This window comes from Rhinatrema bivittatum, chromosome 1 (assembly GCF_901001135.1).
Source record: "Rhinatrema bivittatum chromosome 1, aRhiBiv1.1, whole genome shotgun sequence".
NCBI classification, from domain to species: Eukaryota; Metazoa; Chordata; class Amphibia; order Gymnophiona; family Rhinatrematidae; genus Rhinatrema; species Rhinatrema bivittatum.
The window spans coordinates 559,593,922-559,614,556 of NC_042615.1; the positions used below are offsets into that span (position 1 = coordinate 559,593,922).

Here is a 20,635-nt window from a genome sequence, read left to right on the forward strand (position 1 = left end):
CGCTCTGCCCAGGCCATCAAGGAACACGCTTCCTCCGCTACTTGAGGGCTTTTCGTCCCTCCCTGGCGATTGATGTAAGCCACAGTGGTAGCATTGTCCGACAATACCCGGATCGCCTTTCCTTGTACAAGGGGTAGAAAAGCTTGCAAGGCCAGACGGACCGCCCTGGACTCCAGGCGGTTGATGGATCACCGGGTCTGATCTTCTGACCACAGACCCTGAACCGATTTCCCTTGGCAAACTGCACCCCAACCGGAAAGACTGGCATCCGTGGTCACCACCGTCCAGTTGGGTAGAAGAAGAGACACTCCACATGAGAGATGTTTGGAATCCAGCCACCAGCTCAGGCTGGAGCGTGTCTGACTCTCGAGAAGCAGAGGAAGGTAAAATTCCTCTGAAACCGGTTTCCAGCGGGAAAGCAATGAATACTGCAGCGGCCGCAGGTGAGCAAACGCCCAAGGGACTAACGCCAGCGTGGAAGCCATGGATCCGAGAACCATCAGGTAATCGCAGACTCGTGGACGGTGCTGAGACAAAAGACGTCGTACTTGAGACTGTAGTTTGCAGATCCGTTCCTGTGAGAGAATCACTCTGCCCCGTTTCGTATTGAAAACGGCTCCAAGATACTCCAAGGACTGAGTGGGCTCCAGATGACTCTTGTTGTAGTTGACCACCCAGCCCAGGGACTGCAAGAATTGTAGCACCCTGGCTACCGCCTGCCGACACTACTTCTCTGACTTCGCCCGAATCAGCCAATCGTCGAGGTAAGGGTGAACTAGGAGGCCTTCGCGACGCAACTGCGCCGCCACCACCACCATCACTTTCGTGAATGTCCGAGGAGCTGTCGCCAGGCCGAACGGCAGAGCCCGGAACTGGAAGTGTCTTCCCAGAATGCAAAAATGCAGGAACCGCTGGAACGCTGGTTGGATGCCCACATGAAGGTATGCTTCCGTGAGATCTAGTGACGCCAGGAATTCGCCTGGCCTCACCGACGCGATCACCGAACGAATGGTCTCCATCTTGAAGTGAGGAACCCGAAGGCATCTGTTGACTCCTTTCAGATCCAGTATGGGTCGGAAAGTGCCGTCTTTCTTGGGGACTATGAAGTAAATGGAATAACGGCCCTTGCCGTGCTGATCGGTCGGAACCGGAGAGATGGCCCCCAAGCTTTCTAGTCTTCGAATGGTGTCTAGCACCGCCGCCTTCTTCTTGGGATCTTTGCAAGGTGAGACCAGGAACTTGTCCACTGGGATGCGAGCAAAATCTAACTCGTAGCCGTGTCTTATCACGTTGAGGACCCACTGATCCGACGTAATGCTGGCCCATTCCTCGAAGAACAAGGATAGACGCGCCCCCACGTTTGGGACAACGTGCTGAGGACACAACGAGGGATGGGCCGGTCGAACTTCATTGCGAAGGCTTGGACCCCGTACCCGACGGGGCCCCTCCTTGCCTGCCAAAGCGTTTGCCTCGAAAGGACTGCTGCCAGTGAGTGTTTCGAGAAGAGGACGGTCTATAAGAGGGCCCGGTGGATCTTTGTGGCCTGGACTTTCGGGGTCCCCGGAAACGAGCTCTGCTGGAAAACGAAGAGCGCGCCCGGGCCCTATCTTCTGGCAGCTTAAACGCTCGGTTCTCACCTAGTGAAATCATCAAGTCATCTAACTCCTTTCCGAACAGCAATTTCCCTTTGAAGGGTAATGCCCCGAGGTGAGCCTTGGACGAACCATCCGCTGCCCAGTTGCGTAGCCAAAGGAGACGGCGTGCCGACACCGCTGCTACCATGGACCTAGCTGAAGTGCATAAAAGATCATGGAGCGCATCAGCCCCATATGCAATAGCCGCTTCCAATCTGTCTGCTTGGGAAGCCTCCTCTGAAGAGAGACCCGCATTAGCCTGTAGAACCTGGGCCCAGCGCAGACTAGCACGCATAGCAAAGTTTGTGCAAATGGCAGCTCGCACTGCTAGGGCAGAAACCTCAAAAATATTTTTGAGTTGAACCTCCAACTTTCGGTCTTGAATATCCCGGAGGGCTGTTGCTCCCGTGACCGGGATGGTAGACCTCTTCGTGACGGCGGACACCGCCGAATCCACCTTTGGGAGTCTGAGGAGCTCCAGAGCCTCCTCCGGTAAAGGGTAGAGCTTATCCATGGCCTTACTGACTTTCAAACCCAGCTCCGGAGTATCCCATTCTTTGAAGAGGATATCCGTGGATGAGAAATGAAAAGGAAAAGCGACCGCCGGCCCTGTGAGGCCGAGCAGAACGGGATCCATATTTGCCTCCTGGCGGACAACCACCGGGGGAGCCTCAATCCCCAGCTCCTGGAGAATGGCTGGGATGAGAGGTGACAGTTCCTCCCTACGGAATAGCCGCACCACCTTGGGGTCATCCCCGTCTAAGGCCTGTGCACCTTTCCCTGCACTGGGCTGTGCCGTATCATCCGGTGCAGCCGTCCCGGCCCCCATCAGGGGCTCTTCAGAGTCCTCAGTATCCGTTCCGGGAGAAACCTCGGAATCCGATTCCTGCGGCAGCCCCCGGGGAAGCCGCTTCCCCTGGGAAGAGCTCTGGGCGATCTCCGCACCCTTCCTGGCCTTCCCTTTTCGTGGTGGGGGTTTGCGGACAACCGTACGCGAGACAACCCCCCGTACGCGCTTGCTGCGCTTATACCTGAGAACTTTGCGCAGCAATAGCGCAAAATCCTCAGAAAATTCTCCTGAGTCTTCTGAATCAGAACCAGAATCCCTCCGGGAACGAATCCCTTCCGAGGGGACTTCCCCCGCCTTGTCACGCTGTGGGGAAAGTGCTGGGGGCAAAGACGAAGCCCCCACTGTTTCCTTCGAAATTTCCCGGCCTGTGGCCAAAATGGCCGCCACTCCCGCGCTAAGCGGGAACAGCTCCTGAGGAGAAAAAGAGGCGCCCCCAGCTCGTGGCGGCGAACGCGCGACCCGGAACCTAGCCCCCCGAGGAGCTGCCGAGGAACCCTCATCACCCGGGACACAAGCCGAACAAAGGCTGTCCCAGGACAAACGCGCGCGTGCCGAGCCGCAGGCCCTGCACTGCGAACCCCGAGGCATGCCAGCAAACGCGGGAAAACGAGGCGCGCTGAAGAAAAAATTACCACAGAGGAAAAAAATTCAAAATTGAAAAACAATTGAAAACGGCGCAATTCGGCGACCTCCCCCTGCTAGCAACGCCCCCCCACCGACCAAAATGGAGCGGCAACGCCAGGCAACGGAGAGCCGCGAGAAATAAAAGTAAAACTTTTTTTTTTTTTTTTTTTACAAAAAAACGTGCTGTCCCTGGTTCTGAAAGCCCTATTTCCTGCAGGGGTGAGTGAACCAGGCTCCCTGGTGTCACCCCTGACGCTGCCACTAGCTCAGCCGGGTCCTCAACCCTGGCAGCGGCCTCGACCGGGGGAGGGTAGTCCCCTCAGGACATCTCAACTCCCCTGGGAAGCAGGGCAACCGGGAAAGAATTAAAAAGAAAACCCAATTTAGCACAGAACAATCAAACCTTAACATAAACTAACTCAAAAATCAAACCTGACAAACCACCAGAATCAGGTCAGGAAGGGCTGTGACTGGACCTGCACCATCTACTGGAGACAGAGTAAGACTGAGGGGCTGTGACTGGCACAGGGGCTTATATATGGCTCCGCCCACAAGTTTTAGTCTGTCTCCATCTACTGGTGCGGAGTCACAACCCAGGAGTCCTGGACTGATCCTGGTACGTACAGGGAACTCTTGTTTATGTTGACTACCTATCCTACGCTTTCCAGAAGAGATATAACTCTGTTGGTTGCCCGGTGGCTCTCCTCCGGTGACTTTGCCCTGATCAGCCAATCGTCTAGGTAGGGATGGACTAGAATGCCTTCCTTCCTGAGCGACGCCGCCACCACTACTATCACCTTGGTAAAGGTGCGTGGCGCGGTGGCTAACCCAAAGGGTAGAGCCCGGAACTGAAAGTGCTGATCCAGGACTTTGAAGCATAAGTAACGCTGGTGATCCCGATGGATTGGGATATGCAAATAAGCCTCTGACAGATCCAGGGATGTGAGATACTCCCATGGCTGTATTACACTTCGGACTGACGGCAGAGTTTCCATGCGAAATCCTGGGACCCTTAAGTGCCGGTTGACTGACTTGAGGTCCAAGATGGGTCTAAAGGTGCCCCCTTTCTTGGGGACAATAAAATAAATGGAGTAATGCCCAGAATTTATCTCCCATGCAGGCACTGGGATTATGGCTTTTAGGGACAGGAGCCTCCACAAGGTAGCTTCCAGCGCCGCCCTCTTGAGGGGCGGACAAGGAGATTCCACAAACTTTCCGGAGGGAGATGAAGGAAGTCCAGGTAATACCCTTCCCGGACAATGGCGAGGACCCACTGGTCCGCAGTAATCTCGACCCACCTGTGGTAGAATAGGGTTAGCCTGCCCCCTATGGTTTCTTCCCCCAGATGGGTCGGCTGATTCTCATTGTGGGATGCGGCCGGGACCCGAACCCGAGCCGGTTCCCCTCTTGTTGTGCCTGGTCCGAAAGGACTGGTTCCTGGTCTGAGAATGAGGTGCTTGGTAGCGAGCCTTGTAAGGGTTGAAGCATTGAGAGCTTCTACCTCTGGATGGTCTAGGAAAAGGGCACTGGTTCCTCCTTGACTTGTCTTCTGGTAGACGGGGTAACGGAGATGCGCCCCATTTATTAGCCATTTTTTCGAGGTCGCTGACGAACAGGAGGATCCCTTAAAGGGCATTCTTGTAAGGCGGGTCTTGGAAGAGGAGTCGGCCGACCAATTTCGTAGCCAGAGGTGTCTTCTGGCTGCCACTGAGGATGACACTCCCTTGGCTGCCGTATGGACTAGGTCGGAGGCAGCGTCAGTGAGGAACGAGAGGGCTGATTCCATTTCTTCTCCCGGGGTGTTGTTCCTGGCTTGTGATAAGCAGGAGCGCGTCACCACGGTGCAGCAGGTCGCAATACGTAGGGACATGGCTGCCACCTCAAAGGCTTGTTTCAGAATGGCATCCATGCGCCGGTCATGTGCATCCTTGAGGGCCGCCCCTCCCTCCACCAGAATGGTGGTGCGCTTCACAACTGCGCTAACTATGGCATCTACCGACGGGCACACCAGCAGCTCCTTGGTTGCCGGGTCCAGGGGGTACATGCTAGACAAAGCCCGACCCCCTTTGAATGAAGCCTCCGGCGCATTCCACTCCAGATCGATTAACTGCTGTGCTGCTTGTAGGAGGGGAAAATGGTGAGCCGTTGGACGCAGGCCCTCTAGCAGGGGGTTCATTCCAGGTTCCCCGGGGGTGCCCGGGCCCGGGATAGCCAGCTCTGACAGGCATTGAGAGACCAGGTCTGGGAGATCCTCCTTAGGAAAGAAGCGTCTCATAGTTCGATACGGCTCCATCCCCGAGGGAAGTTCTCCCTCCTCGGGGACCTCGCCATCTCCCTCAGAGTAATCCGAGTCCCCATAAGTGGGGCTTCCGGGTGGCGGGTGGCCGTGCCTAGGTCTTGAGGGTCCCGGGGCCGGGTCATCCAGTACGTATGGGTCCGGTCGGGGATCAGACTGCATCTTGACAAAGGCGTGAATCCCCTTGAATAATTCCACCCAGGAGAGCGAAGCAGGTTCTAGCCGTAGGGGCACCAGGTCTGTGGGGTTCCCTGGCTGCTCACCACAGCCATGTCAATTTGTCCTCAGGACAAATTGATATGAAATAAAAGGGACACTAAATTTAATTTGATGGCGATGGGCACTGATGGTATCACAGCCCAGAAGGGAACAGACTGTAGAAGGAAACTTAGAGACTACAGGAAGACTGCGGGACTCGGCAATGAACAACTGAGGTGAAAAAAATCCCTTGGGAACTTAAAAGAAAAATCCCAATATCAAGAGACTCTCAAACCACAACCATCAGGCTCCATGGAAAAAGACTGAAGGGACCCCACACAGATGCTTAGTATAATGCATGCGTGGACATGCTCAGTGAGGCTCAGTCAAAGTTCTAGAAACTTTGACGTAAGTTTTCTATGCAAGGCTCCATCGGCTGATGTCACCCATTTATGAGGGCTGTCATCCTGCTTGTCCTCGGAAAATAGTAGAATTGTTTTCTGAATGATTGAGATGGATAGCTTCATTGTTAAAAAAAACTGTTATCTGTAGTAGCAGTAATTAGAGTTTGTAAACTTGGACAATGTTCTTTTATGATATCAACTGTCTTTTTTACTTTATCTCCAAACAAATTATCCCCTGCACAAAGACTTTAGCCAATTTAGAATGAACATCACTCAGACCAGAATGTCTGAGTCATGCTATTTCTATAGCTAAGCACGTGGAAGATGTGTCAAAGTTGTCATAGATTCATTTTATCAAATGCTTTGAACATACATCTGTACCTTGAATATGAGGTTGAAATGATCCGTGGAGATTAGATGGAAAAAGAGCTGAAACATCCTTGATCTTCTGAAAGATGTTATATAGATCATTGCATCATCTGGAACTGATTGTTGATATTTTGCTCTACAGCATTACTGATTGAAAGGCCTTTTTAACAAAGTTATCCAGCAGTCTGTAATCTTTTCCTGGGCACTTGGTGTAAATTTTGGATTTTTTTTGCCCTTTGAAGTGCTCAATCTACCACTACTGAGTTGTGCAAGTTCATGACCTGAGCAATCTTTGATCTTGTACTTATGGTCTATTCTTCTTGCTATTGACAATCTAGAAAGCAGATTAGCCCACATCTTTGACTGGAGGTTTTGAAGTGCTTTGCATGGGGCTGTTTGGGTGCTTTACTCTATTTTAAGACTCCAAGCAAATCATCTGCAACATTTGGATCTTTCTTTAATTGAAATGTATTCAATCCACCATTTTTTGAATACATGATGGATAAGACGAGTTCTCAAGAAGCATATTATTCCTGGCTGTCTCTGGATACGGGTTCAGAGTTGTCCTGGAGAGTCTGGTAACAAAGGTTCAGCACAAGACCCATAAGATGATTAAAACTGCTCATCAGAATCTGAATTGAAGATCTAAATAGGTAATTCAATTTTTTGATGTGACAGCATGGAAGACTGTGGTCTTTGCTCTTCAACTTGAGGCTTTTGGAAAGGTCAACTGGATGACTAATAATCCAACTGCTGCAAGTCTATTCAACAAAGGCAGTTTCCCAAGGAGAAGCTTGAAAATTCTTCCTGTAACAGTCAACAATGTAATGCCACATTTTCTGCATATAAGTATTATTTTACATTGGAAAAACTATTAAGGAGGTGTCAGATTACAGAACTAGAATAAAAGTCAAACCCATTTTAACTTTTTTGGTGCTGATGTGGTCAGTGCCAAGTCCATCTACACTGATGTGATTGCTGGTGATACAATTAGGGGCAGATTTTCAAGGGATACGCGCGTAACCCCTGAAAAGCTGCCCCTTCACCCCCTGCGTGCGCCGAGCCTATCTTGCATAGGCTCGGCAGCGCGCACAAGCCCGGGACGTGTGTAAGTCCCAGGGCTTTCCTGGGGGGGGGGGGGGGGTGTCGGGGGCGTGTCGCGGCCAGCGCGTCATCAGGGGTGTTCCGGGGGCGGGACCGCGGGCGTGGTTCCGGCCCAGTGGCGTTCCAGGGTCATGGCCACGGCCTCCGGACCAGCCCCTGGACCGGAACATGGCGCGCCAGCAGCCAGCCGGCGCGCGCAAGTTACGCCTGCCTCGGGCAGGCGTAATTTGTAAAATAAAGGTAGGGGGGAATTAGTTAGGGCTGGGGGGTGGGTTAGATAGGGGAAGGTGAGGGGGCGGAAGGAAAGTTCCTTCCGAGGCCGCTCTGATTTCGGAGCGGCCTCGGAGGGCACGGAGGATGGCTGTGCGGCTTGGCGCACGCAGGCTGCTGATTTTGCACAACCTTGCGCGCGCCGACCGTGTATTTTATAACATTCGCGTGGCAGCGCGTGCATGTTATAAAATCAGAAATAGACTTCTTCGCGCCGGGTTGCGCGAACAAATCTACTCCCGCGCGCACCTTTTAAAATCTACCCCTTAGTATGCAGTCTTTCTGCACCATTACTGTCAGAGTCAAATCTTTTGGCACTGAAGTTTTTAAAACCATACAGACAATGCAGATGTATGCTCTTTCTTACAGTGAAGTGAGAGCTAATGTCTGCATTTATGCACCTAGGAAATCTCTGCCAATGAGAGGATAGAGAAGACTCCTTACTGTGGCATTTCGAGGATTCCAACCTTTTTCTTTTTGAAGGTCCTTTGTGTGCCATAGAAGAGGCTGACTTTGCTTTAGTAGAAGAAACCTCAAAAATAAGTTTAAAATGGCAATATTGGATACCTATAAGTCATATTTGATAGCCCTCAAGGACATTCTGCCACAAGCTTTATAGTTTGTGACGTCATGGCAGCTACCTACAGTACACACCAAAAGCATAGATTAGGCTGCTCTACTGTAGCCATTTTATGGTTGCATTTACTGCATACCTAGGCTTGCTTACCCGACATACCTCTCCAATATTTCAACTGAAGAAAATTAATTTGAGGGGGGGGGGGATTTGAGAAAATAAATAAAATGTACAAAGGGTAAACAAAACCAGAAAAGATAACTGAGCAAAAAACCCTAAAAATATAACAGTCCAGTGAGGAAAGAGCAGAGAAGTCCTTTCACATTAGCACAAGAAAACTGACTGAGGAGGCACATGCTCAGAAAGTCTTTCTTTCTGAGCTTGGAAAGGGCAGGTCTGTGCCAGTGCTGCTGAATAACATCAACTCACTTGTGTGGTTGATTTATGTCCTGCTTGTCCACAGAGAAATTTACATTACCTGAACCTGGCCCATTATACAAATAAAGGTGTGAACTGAGAAATGTTAAAGCTATTATAGTACATACCTTATTCAGTGCATCCTCAGGATCTTGGCATGTAGTTCTGCATTGCTGTTTGGATGAGGCACCTGACAAAATAAAATATTTATTGTATTATCTCACCCTTGTGACAGGCTATTTAAACAAAGACCACAGAACAAGGTATTTGTATTAGTGTATTATTATTCAACAGTGACCCTGCACAATGCATCTAGTGTTTATTTAGCATATCAAATTTTGCATTGTTGTGACTGAGAAAACATGACATTGGCACTGATGGCTTATATTGCTACTGTATGAATATGTGACATCAGTGCTGATGACACACGTAAATGTAATCTTATTATTCTCATTCATCTTGTAGATGTGCATCAAGGTACTAAGTCTGTGACATAAGGGATAGTAAAATTAAAACTTTGCTTTTGTTGCTAACCCCATTCCATTGTTGTTGAAGCAGCACCTTGTAGAATGTTTTTGCTTTATGTGTGGTGGAGGGGCCACTTGACAATAGTGATCATAACATGATCAAATTTGAACGAATGACTGGAAGGGGGACAATATGTAAATCTACAGCTCTAACACTAACATTTTCAAAAGGAAAACTTTGATAAAAAGAGGAAAAAAAAAAACTGAAAGATGAAGCTGCACAGGTTAAAAGTGTACAACAGGCATGGACATTGTTTAAAAATACAATCTTAGAAGCGCAGTCTGTTGCGCTGGGAGTGGACCCTTGGCCTGGTGCAGAATCGGTACGGCCCTCCGGTCAGACCTGAAGAGCGCCTGCCACCAAGAGGCAGAGCACAGGAGGAGACAGAGGCTAGCTGGAGCTTCGCCAATAGCAACCCAGGGTTCCCTCAGGTTGAGCCCTTGGTTACCTGGGCTGCCTGGTCTTAGGTGGGCCTCGCAGGGTCTCCTAGAGATATAGTTCAAGGGAGTGCGCACCACGAACAAGGGTGCATGGTCGGTGTCCAGACAGGCAAGACCAGAGGTCACAGGAGGCCAGAAGAGAGAGTCCGAGTGTATGGCGAGGATCAAGGCCAGAGTATCAGTCCAGAATGGTCAGCCAAAGCATGGTTGGTAACAGAGGTCAATCTGGGCATAGTCAGGTCAAGCCGAAGGTCAAGTTCCAGGTGGCAGTCAAGAGTAGTCGGAGTTCCAGGCAGATGTCAGGGCAGGCAGCGATCAAGAATAGTCGGAGTTCCAGGCAGAGGTCAGGGCAGGCAGTGATCAAGAATAGTCGGAGTTCCAGGCAGAGGTCAGGTCAGGCAGCGAGCAGGAGTAGTCAGAGAACAGGCAAAGGTCAGTACCGTGAGATCAGTCCGAAGGGTAATACCAGGAATGGAGAGACGAAGGAACCAGAGACGCTGGAACAGGAGACACAGGAGACGCTGGAACGGGAGATGCTGGAACTGGAGACGCTGGAACAAGAGACACAGGAACAAGATACTGGAACGCAGGAAGGCAAACTAGAGACACCGGAATATATGACACGATTGCCAAGGCCCCAAGCTAGGGGCCGGGCTATGGTATATATATCTTGCATGAGTGATATCAGATTCGGGCGCCGCCCAAGGTCTTCCCACACTTGGGTCTTAAAATTAGACTGAGCTCCGCGTGCGTGTAATAGGGGGGCGGGGCCGACGCCGAGGAGGATGCCAAGCCCCAGCGTGAGGAGAGCTGCCATGTTGAAGGCTATGAGGGAACCGGGGACGCCCGTGGAGGACACTGTTGGGGTTGGACAGAGCAGGAACAGTACCCCCCCCCCCCTTCTAGGCCTCCCCCTTACCAGCTTGGGTTTTTCAGGATGAAGGCGGTGGAACTCAGCAAGGAAGTTCTTGTCGTAGATGTGATGGGAGGGCTCCCAGGAGTTCTCCTCCGGTCTGAAGCCCTCCACGATAGGAGGTACTCCCAATGGCCTCTATATCGGCGGATGTCTAGAACTTCCTTGACTTGGAGTATGTCCTCTGGTTCAGCCTCAAATTGAGTGGGAGCGGGAGCTCTTTGAGAGGTCCAGGACAACACCAGTGGTTTTAGCAGGCAAATGTGAAAGGTGTTGTGGATGCCCATGTATGCAGGGAGTCGTAGTTGATAGGTCACAGCACCAATGCATCGAATTATTGGAAGATGTGTTTGAGGAAAAGTTTAGCCAGTTCAGGAGCTGAGGGAAGCTTCTGGAGTGGGATGAAGTGCCCCATTTTCGAGAATTGGTCAATAATGACCCAGATGACCGTGTGGCCTTTGGATGGAGGTAGATCTGTGATGAAATTAGTTGAGATGCTTGACCAGGGTTCTGTTGGTGCCAGAAGAGGCTGGAGGGGCCCCCATGGACGGCCAGTCAGGGATTCCTGTTGCACACATATGGGACAGGAGTCCACATAGTTGTGGGAGTTCATGACCATGTAGGTCACCAAAAGTATCTCCTTAGCATTTCAAGGGTCCAAGCCCGACTGGGATGGCCGGCCAACTTCAAGTCATGAGCCCAGCGAAGGACGCGTTAGCGGACACGGCGTGGGTCCACCATCTTCCACGCTGGCACAGTGTTGGGGACTGCGAGGGTTATGCAAGCTGGGTCAATGATGTACCTAGGGCTGTCAGGCGTATCCTCTGGTTCAAGAGAGCAGGAGAGGGTGTCCGCTCGAGTGTTCTTGGCTGCAGGACGATAACGCAGTTCGAAATAGAAGCGCTCAAAGAACAATGCCCAGCAGCCTGTCGGGGATTTAACAAATGAGCTTCCTTCAAATGCTCGAGATTTTTGTGATCTGTAAAGATCGTGAATTTATGTTGTACTCCTTCTAACCAGGGACGCCATTCTTGGAGTGCTAACTTCACCGCTAGGAGTTCGCGATCCCCGATTGTATAATTTTGTTCCGCAGGGGAAAATTTGTGCGAATAGAATGAGCAGGGTACTAAGACTCCCTTGGAGGAATACTGGCTAAGCATTGCCCCTGCCCCAATGGCGGAGGTGTCGACTTCAACGACGAAGGGGCGGTTAGGATCTGGGTGACATAGACAAGGTCCAGTGCAGAAGGCCTCTTTCAAGGCATGGAAGGCAGATTGAGCCTTGGGACTCCATTCTTTGTGGATACTACCTTTCCTAGTCATGGCAGTGAGTGGAGCAGCTAGAGTAGAGTAATTGGTGATGAAGTTTTTAATTTTATTTATTTATTAAAAGTTTTTATATACCGCACTGTGGGGTAGGAGCCTATCCGTCTAGGCGGTTTACAAGAAAAACATACACAACATTATAACTTACATCATTTAAAATACATCACATTTACATTAAGATGCTGAGTCGTGCTTGCAGTTTTAGAGTTCAGAGTAATTAGTTCATTATTGTAAATTGTATGCACGTGTGAAAAGGTGAGTTTTTAACATTTTCTTAAATTCTCTACGATTTGCTGTTAGTCGAATATAATCTGGGAGAGAGTTCCATAACGTTGGACCTGCAACTGAAAAAGCTCGTTTTCGGGTTAGTGCTAAGCTGATAGATTTTATTGAAGGAATTTCCAGGGTACATTTATCTAAGGAGTGGAGCTGACTGGTGGGCCTGTATATTCTCAGTAATGAACATAGCCAGATGGAGTTGGAGTTATATAATAAATTGTGAATAATGGACAAAATTTTATATGTCATCCGATATGATTATTATTTATTTATTTATGAACTTTTATATACTGACGTTCATAAGCATATCACATCGGTTTACAGATAACAGGGGATAATATATTGTAACTGAGAGGGAAGTATAAAGTTACATGTAACAAGTTACATGTAACGATATTGGAAGCCAGTGTAATTGTTGTAATTTAGGTGTAATATGGTCTCTGCGTGATACATTACATAACATTCGAGCTGTCACATTTTGCACAAGTTGTAGTGGTTGTATTGTCGATTGGGGTAGACCAAGATATAGTGAATTACAGTAATCTAGGATGGTGAGAATCAAAGCTTGAGTAACTAAACGAAAATCGCTTGGTAATAATAACGGCTTGAGTTTTTTCAGCATATGTATTTTGAAAAAAGAAAGATTTTTTTTACTATTTCTGTAAGTTCCTGTAATAGTTTATAAATCCAAGGAATCTCTGTAGGGCATGGAGGCCTACAGGTTGAGGCCAATCTTGGATTCCTTGAAGCTTTTCAGAGTCCATGGTAAAGACACGATTGGAAATAATGTAGCCCAGAAACGGAAGACGAGTCTCTTCAAAGATGCACTTCTCTGGTTTCGCATAGAGATGGTTGTCCCTGAGACGTTGAAGAACTGTCTGAACATGTGAACGGTGGGATTTCAGATCCTTGGAAAAGATCAGTATATCGTCTAGATATACGATGACAAACGAGTACAGTAGGTCCCAGAAGATCTCATTCATCAAGCATTGAAAGACCGCAGGGGCATTACAAAGTCCGAAGGGCATCACTACGTACTCGTAGTGGCAGTCCTTGGTATTGAAAGTGGTCTTCCAAATATCCTCTGGCTGGACCTTACAACATTGTATGCCATCAGAGGTCTAACTTTGTAAAGATCTGGGCTCCTTGGAGACGATCAAAGAGTTCGCTGATGTGTGGCAAAGGATAACGATCCTTGCGGGTTACCGAGTTTAGTCCATGGTAGTCAATACAAAGACGTAGATTGTCATCCTTTTTCTTCACGAAGAAGAAGCTGGCTCTTGTTGGGGAATCAGAGGGTCTTATGAATCCCTTGTCTAGATTCTCTTTAATGTATTCAGACATTGCTTTAGTCTCTGGTAGCGAGAGAGGATAGGTTCTGCCTTTGGGAGGCGTGGTACCTGATAGGAGCTCAATAGGTCAATTAAACTCCTGGAGTGGAGATAGGATGTCAGCATTCTCTATAGAGAATACATCTTGGAAGTCTGTATACGGAGCAGGCAACCCAGTCAGGGTTATAGAGTTCAGAGTGGTGACCGGTGGACCCACCTGACGCAGGCAGCAGTACTGGCACTGAGGTCCCCATTGGATTAACTGTAGAGATTGCCAGTCAAATTGAGGTCCGTGCACCTGAAGCCATGGGAGTCTGAGGAATACTGGGTGCATGGAATGCTTCAGGACATATAATGAGATCTCTTCTTCATGGAGGGTTCTCACGGAGAGGTAGAAGGTTATGGTGCGATGAGTGATATGTCCCGGGAGATGCTCTCCCTGGATGGATGCAATCCGGAGGGGTATGTCCAGAGGCTGGAGTGGGATTTGGAGGAGTATGACGATGTCGTCCAGGATGAAATTGCAACTCGCCCCAGTGTCTACAAGAGCAGTGGTGGCAAATGATCGTGACTCTCGGGAGAAAAACACAAGAAGTAGTAATTGGGGCCAGTCACAGTAGTGCCCAAGCTCAGGACCCCCGCCGGGCTCAGGCTCTGCAGTTTCCTGGACGAAGTGGGCATGCTTGTAAGAGATGTCCGGATCTGTCGCAGTACAGGCAAAGACCTTCCTTCTTTCATCGAAGGCGCTCTTCAGGGAATAAGCGCCCGCGGTTGATCTGCATCGGCTCCTCTGGTGACGGAGGAGGCGCCGGTAAGGCCTTGAGAGACTCCTCTAGTTGAGACCGTAGTCTTTCCACAAACGAAGTCAAAGCTTTACGGTTTGCTGTTGTTCTCGGACATGAGCTGGTAGGCCAGGGATGGCCTGCAAGGCGGGAGACTCCGCCGAGTCCATGGCCTTGGCAACCTGTTGCGCAGGGAGTGGACCCTTGGCCTCCTGCAGGATTGGTACGGCCCTCCGGTCGGACCCGGAGAGCGCCTGCCACCAAGAGGCGAAGCACAGGAGGAGACAGAGGCTAGCTGGAGCTTTGCCAATAGTAACCCGGGGTTCCCTCAGGTTGAGCCCTTGGTTACCCGGGCCGCCTGGTCTTAGGTGGGCCTCGCAGGGTCTCCTAGAGATGCAGGAACCGTGGTGATGCAGGAACGCATCACCACGGTGCAGCAGGTCGCGATTCGTAGGGACATGGCTGCCACCTCGAAGGCTTGTTTCAGGATGGCGTCCAGGCGCCGGTCATGCGCATCCTTGAGGGCCGCCCCTCCCTCCACTGGAATGGTGGCGTCTACCTTGGGGCTCGCCAGCAGCTCCTTAGTTGCCGGGTCCAGGGGGTACATGCTAGACAAGGCCCGACCCCCTTTGAATGAGGCCTCCGGCGCATTTCATTCCAGATCAATTAGCTGCTGTGCTGCTTGAAGGAGGGGAAAATGGTGAGCCGTTTGACAAAGGCCCTCTAGCAGGGGGTTCATTCTAGGTTCCCCTGGGGTGCCTTGGCCCGGGATAGCCAGCTCCGACAGGCATTGAGACACCAGGTCTGGGAGATCCTCCTTAAGAAAGAAGGCTGTCAGGCGTATCCTCTGGTTCAAGAGAGCAGGAGAGGGTGTCCGCTCAAGTGTTCTTGGCTGCAGGACGGTAACGCAGTTCGAAATAGAAGCGCTCAAAGAACAATGCCCAGCAGCCAGGTCTGGGAGATCCTCCTTAAGAAAGAAGGCTGTCAGGCGTATCCTCTGGTTCAAGAGAGCAGGAGAGGGTGTCCGCTCAAAGAACAATGCCCACACCAGGTCTGGGAGATCCTCCTTAAGAAAGAAGGCTGTCAGGCGTATCCTCTGGTTCAAGAGAGCAGGAGAGGGTGTCCGCTCGAGTGTTCTTGGCTGCAGGACGGTAACGCAGTTCGAAATAGAAGCGCTCAAAGAACAATGCCCAGCAGCCTGTCGGGGATTTAACAAATGAGCTTCCTTCAAATGCTCGAGATTTTTGTGATCTGTAAAGATCGTGAATTTATGTTGTACTCCTTCTAACGGCTCTATCCCAGAGGGAAGTTCTCCCTGCTCGGGGAGCTCGCCTTCTTCCTCAGAGCAATCTGAATCCCCATAAGTGGGGATTCCTGGTGGCAAGTGGCCGTGCCTAGGTCTAGAGGGTCCCGGGGCAGGGTCATATGGTACGTATGGGTTCGTTCGGGGATCAGACTGCATTCTGACAAAGGCGTGAATCCCCTTGAATAATTCCACCCAGGAGAGCGAAGCAGAGTCTAGCCTCAGGGGCACCAGGTCCCTAGGATTCCCCGAGGCTGCCTCTATGCCGCGCCCGAGCCCTTCTCACTTGGGGGCTAGGTCCCTGCCACGATTCGGCCACCGGACCGAGGCTCTTACCTCCGAGGGACCACGGAAATCACCTCGGGAAACTCAACTGGGGTAGGGTCCCGAGGGTATCACCGCAGGAGTGCGGGGCTCGTCTTCAGGTAGGATTCTTCTATGAATTTAATCGTTAGAATTTGGAAAAACGCTCAGCGAGCGTGAGGTAGCTCCAAACTGCTTTGGAGACGGAAATTACTGAGCGCCTGCACTTCCTGCAGGGGTATATGTACTACGTGCTGACGTCAGATCCGTCTCCAACTGCTGGCACGAGCACACTATACCCATTCGTTATGAGTCCATCTGCTACACGCTAGGAAAACATGGTTTAATGGAACTCAGTCAGCATAGTTTTACCGAAGGGAAGTCTTGCCTCACAAATCTGCTTAATTTTTTTGAAGAGGTAATAAAGATTAGGATAAAGGTGAACTGGTAGATGTAGTGTATTTCGATTTTCAGAAGGCGTTTGACAAAGTCCCTCATGAGAGGTTTAGTATGATAGTCTATCTACTAATCCAGTAACAGTGCATTATAGGTGGTATATTTAAATACTTCTAGTTTTGTACTTCCATCTTACTTACCCCTGATTTGAACTTTCAGACGATTCCTCTGTTCACCTCTGAAGCAGGTTCCAATTAGAGTGCTGGAGAGCATGGGCAGGGGAAAGGCTTGCTTCCTGGTTTGGTACGGGCTGAGCTGTCTGGGCTGGCTCTCACCCGTCAGGATAGCAGGGAGATCTGATCAGTCTAGGACCCTCCCTTTCACTTCTGGGGACACTTCAGCACTGGATCTCGCTCTCAGGGTTTTCTCCCTGGGTTTGTGTTCAGGATTTGGGGCTCCTCCGGGGGTCCATGCCTCGCCTCCCTGCTCCCTTTTTGGATTCCGGGTCACTCTGCCAGGAGGTTCTTTTTTTTCTTCTTTCCGGGCTTCTTGTCTCCCTTTCTTATACTTCCCAGATTATAAATATGCATAAGCTCATGCATACCCTCGTGGTGGGTGGAGGGTCTTTTGCCACATTGCAGGTCTTCCCCCCCCCCATTTCTTCGGGAGGGGTCTGTTAGCGCCATCGGCCTCAGAAGACCGCGGGCACCTCCTCTTACCCACGACCAGGCAGCCGACGTGCCTCCAGGCACCCGCGCTGCAGCGGGAAGCCGCTGCTGCCGCATGCCACCAATACTGAAGCCTCCGGACTCCCCCTAGCGCGCGCATGCTGTCATTCTGCCTCTTAAAGGGGCCACAGCGGGAAAACCAGGTCCGGCCCCCTAAATGACATCACTGCCTCAGGACTAAATAAGAAATTCTCCTAGACCACCCAGACGACCTGACAACGAGTTCCTAACTGCCTGCTTCTGGTCTCCTGTGATGGTGGGTCTTCCAGAAGCTCTTCTATTCAGCATTCCTACGTCTCAGGCCCCAGCCTCCTCCTTCTCTCGGGAGATTTTCCTCTCCTCCCTGAAGGTCCTTGGCTGGACCTTGGCCTTGGCTTCAGCCCTCGTGGCCCTGGACTCCGGGCCGCATCTTCCTTCGGTTCCACTACCTGCCTTGACCTCGGATCAGAACCAACCTTGCCTTCAGTCACCAGCCCTGAACTTGAACCAGAACCGACCTTGCCGTCAGCCACCTGCCCTGACCTCGGACAGGAACTGACCATGCCTTCAGCTGCCTGCCTTGACCTCGGACCGGAGCCGACTCTACCTCCCGTTTTCGGACTTTCCTCTCCTACCATACCTGGTCTTACTTCATCCTGCGGTCCAGCTCCTGCTCTACCTCCTCTGGCCGCCACGCAGAAGGCCACCTAAGACCAGCCGGCCCCAGCACCCAAGGGCTCAACCTGTGGGGAACGAGGGCTGGAACTGGTGAAGCATCAGCTTGCCTCTGCTTCCCGTCTGGCCTCGCCTCCCGACGGTGGAGACCTGTGGGGTTTGCCCCACAGGTAGCGCCAATCCCACCTCAGGGCAAGGGTCCACGAAAGCCCAACACGAAAGCCCAACAGGTCCCATGTTGGCAGGCCAAGCTGTATGTCAGAGTGTCAGCACTATCTCAGGCTGCCCCCCCCCCCCCCCACCCTTTTCCTTCCAAGGACGGGGATCTCTGCTTGAATGTCCCTTACACTTGCTTAGGATCTTAAGTCATATTGTCTCTTCTGTATGGTTTCTTTATTTGCACAGGAACTGGCAAACAGGTACATCTGATAAGACCTCCTATACTGCAATGGAATAAGGCCTCTAGTATCCACTGATGCAATGCATTTTAAAGTTCACCTGGGTAAAAGTCCTTCTCTTGCTGTAGCAGGGTCTGAGCCTGCCAGAATTTCTCCTGTGCATGTCTATTATAATTCATAATTGGTGCATCATTTGTAAACAGGAGATATCACCCTACACCTCCTTCTTGGGCACAACAAAATAAATGTAGTATCGACCCATATTTTCTTGAGACATGGGCAGTGGACCTTGACAATGTATACTCCACTTCCTGCTTCTTCTGCGGGGAGTGAAGGGAGACACCATAAACACATCCCGAAGAACACTGCGAAACTCCAGCGCATAACCCTCTCATATCACCTCCAAGATCCTCTAGTCCGATGTGATTTCAACTCATCTCTGATAAAAAAGAGTGAGGAACCCCTATCTCCTGTTCCCCGGGGTGGGTCAGCAAACCTTCATTGGAAGGCTCAGGAGGTTCCACTACACGAGCCTACACCTCATTTGGGCAGTCTGGGATGAAAGGACTGAGACCTACTGAAAGGTCAAGTCCTCTGTGGGGTCGAAAACGCTTGGATCTACTAGCACGACCTCTCATGCTAAAGGAGCGCAGCATCTGCTTCTTATCCTCCAGCAACCAAGGAATCAGGGATTTGCCCCCACTTATTGGCCAGTTTCTCCAACTCACTCCCAAACAAGAGCGAGCCTTTAAAGGGCAATTTCGTAAGTTTAGCCTTGGAGGTCACATCGGTCGACCAATTTCTCAGCCATAGCTGACGCCTGGCTGCTATTACCGAAGTCACCCCTCTGGCTGAAGTACAGACCAAATTACAGCCTGCATCTGCCAAAAAGGCAGCTGCTGGCTCCATGACTAACCTGGAATTCATTCCAGATTCATTGACCTCCTGAGAGACAAGTAAACAAGAGTGAGCCACCAGAAAACAACAAGAAGCTATCTGCAAAGTCATCGCCATTGCATCAAATGCTTGTTTAAGGATGGCCTCAATCCTTCTATCATGCACATCCTTCAAGGCCGTTCCTCACTCTACGGGAATAGTCATCCGCTTAGAGATGGCACAGACAAGCACATCCACTTTCTAAAAATGAAAACGCTGTCTCTCACCACTGGATCCAGGTGGTACAGGCCTTCCAAAACCCAACCCCCTTTGAAATTAGACTCCGGTGCACCCCACTCAAGATCAATCAATTCTTAAATGGCCTCTATAACAGGGAAAAAATAAGAAACTTTACGCAAAGAAACCAAAATGGAATTTTTCTTTGGCTCTAACATGGAATTTGCCCAAAGTACTCCCAGCATCTTCAATGTCTGGGAAATCAGAGCCGGTAACTCATCTCTATCAAAGAAACGTAACATAGTCCTATATGATTCCAGTCCCAGAGGAATTTCCCCATCCTCCAGAGAATCAGTATTGGCCTCATCATCCATGTCATCTGGATCCCTATCGGGAAGACCTCCTGCCAATCTAGGAGTAGTTCAGCGCTTAACAGCAGTACCGGGTGAATGAGAGGTCACCACCTGCAACTCTGATCTGACAGGACTGGATAGGGCTGAGGACTGCACCTAAAGAAAGGATTGCAATCCTTGAAAAAATTCTACCCAAGAAAAGGCAGAAGGATCCATGCCAAAACCAGAAGGCACCTGTGCCGTGCCCACTGAGCTACCTTCCCCTGCCGACGAACCAGTTAAGGGAGTTCCAAAGTCAGGCACCACTCCTGATACATCTTTACCCAGGCATGCCAGGCTGAAATGCCCAAATGTGAAAGGTAGCACAGAGGAAAAGGTGCTTAGGTGTCTTACTTATAGGTGCCATCAGTCTGTCAATACACTTAACAGGCAACTGAAGATGTGCGTCCAGCTGAATACTTGCTGTAAAATTTACGCGTCCAAAATTTAGGCATCCAAAAATTAGGTGTCCCAAACTTAAGAACACAACCAATGTAGTCCAAATTGTGCGCAACGAAAGCACGCACCTAACATGGATGCCGATATCACCTGGACGTCCAAGCAGATGCCCGATTAAGTGTCCAAAAACTGAATACACAATCTGGACACACAGCCAGACGTGCTTGCACAAACCGACAATCCTGAAAAGGGCAGTCTTACACGCAGGAAAAGGTACACAAAAACGCCGATACAGCTTACCACGTGGTGCACAGCGAAAAGTCTAAGAGCGGGGCCTAGCCAAAAAGGGCTGCTCAACCCGCCAGGCTGCCCACTTCCCTTAACCTTTCTCCAATGTGGGAACAAACATTGGAAAGGAATGCCCAGCACAGAGATCAGGGGAAGGAGCAAGCCCTACAAAAAACCTTCTTCTCTGTCTTTCTTTTTTTTATAAGCCTTACCTGAGCTCAGCTCTTCCCAGTTGAGTATAGAAACAGTTTCCGGCTGCGGAGGGAGAGGGCATATACCATCACTGCCTCGCTGCCTTTCAGCTATTAAAACAGCTAGGTCCA

At 50.4% G+C, this 20,635-nt stretch overlaps 1 protein-coding gene across 3 annotated transcripts in view; it reads right to left on the reverse strand.

The window, feature by feature from the left end:
- Window positions 1-20,635, reverse strand: part of LOC115099247 — a 503,007-nt gene that overhangs the window by 347,949 nt on the left and 134,423 nt on the right. For all 3 annotated transcript variants that reach the window (XM_029616734.1, XM_029616743.1, XM_029616753.1), the window contains one exon: window positions 8,869-8,930. In XM_029616734.1, the coding sequence (XP_029472594.1) occupies window positions 8,869-8,930 (62 nt within the window). The remainder of the gene's footprint in view (window positions 1-8,868; window positions 8,931-20,635) is intronic.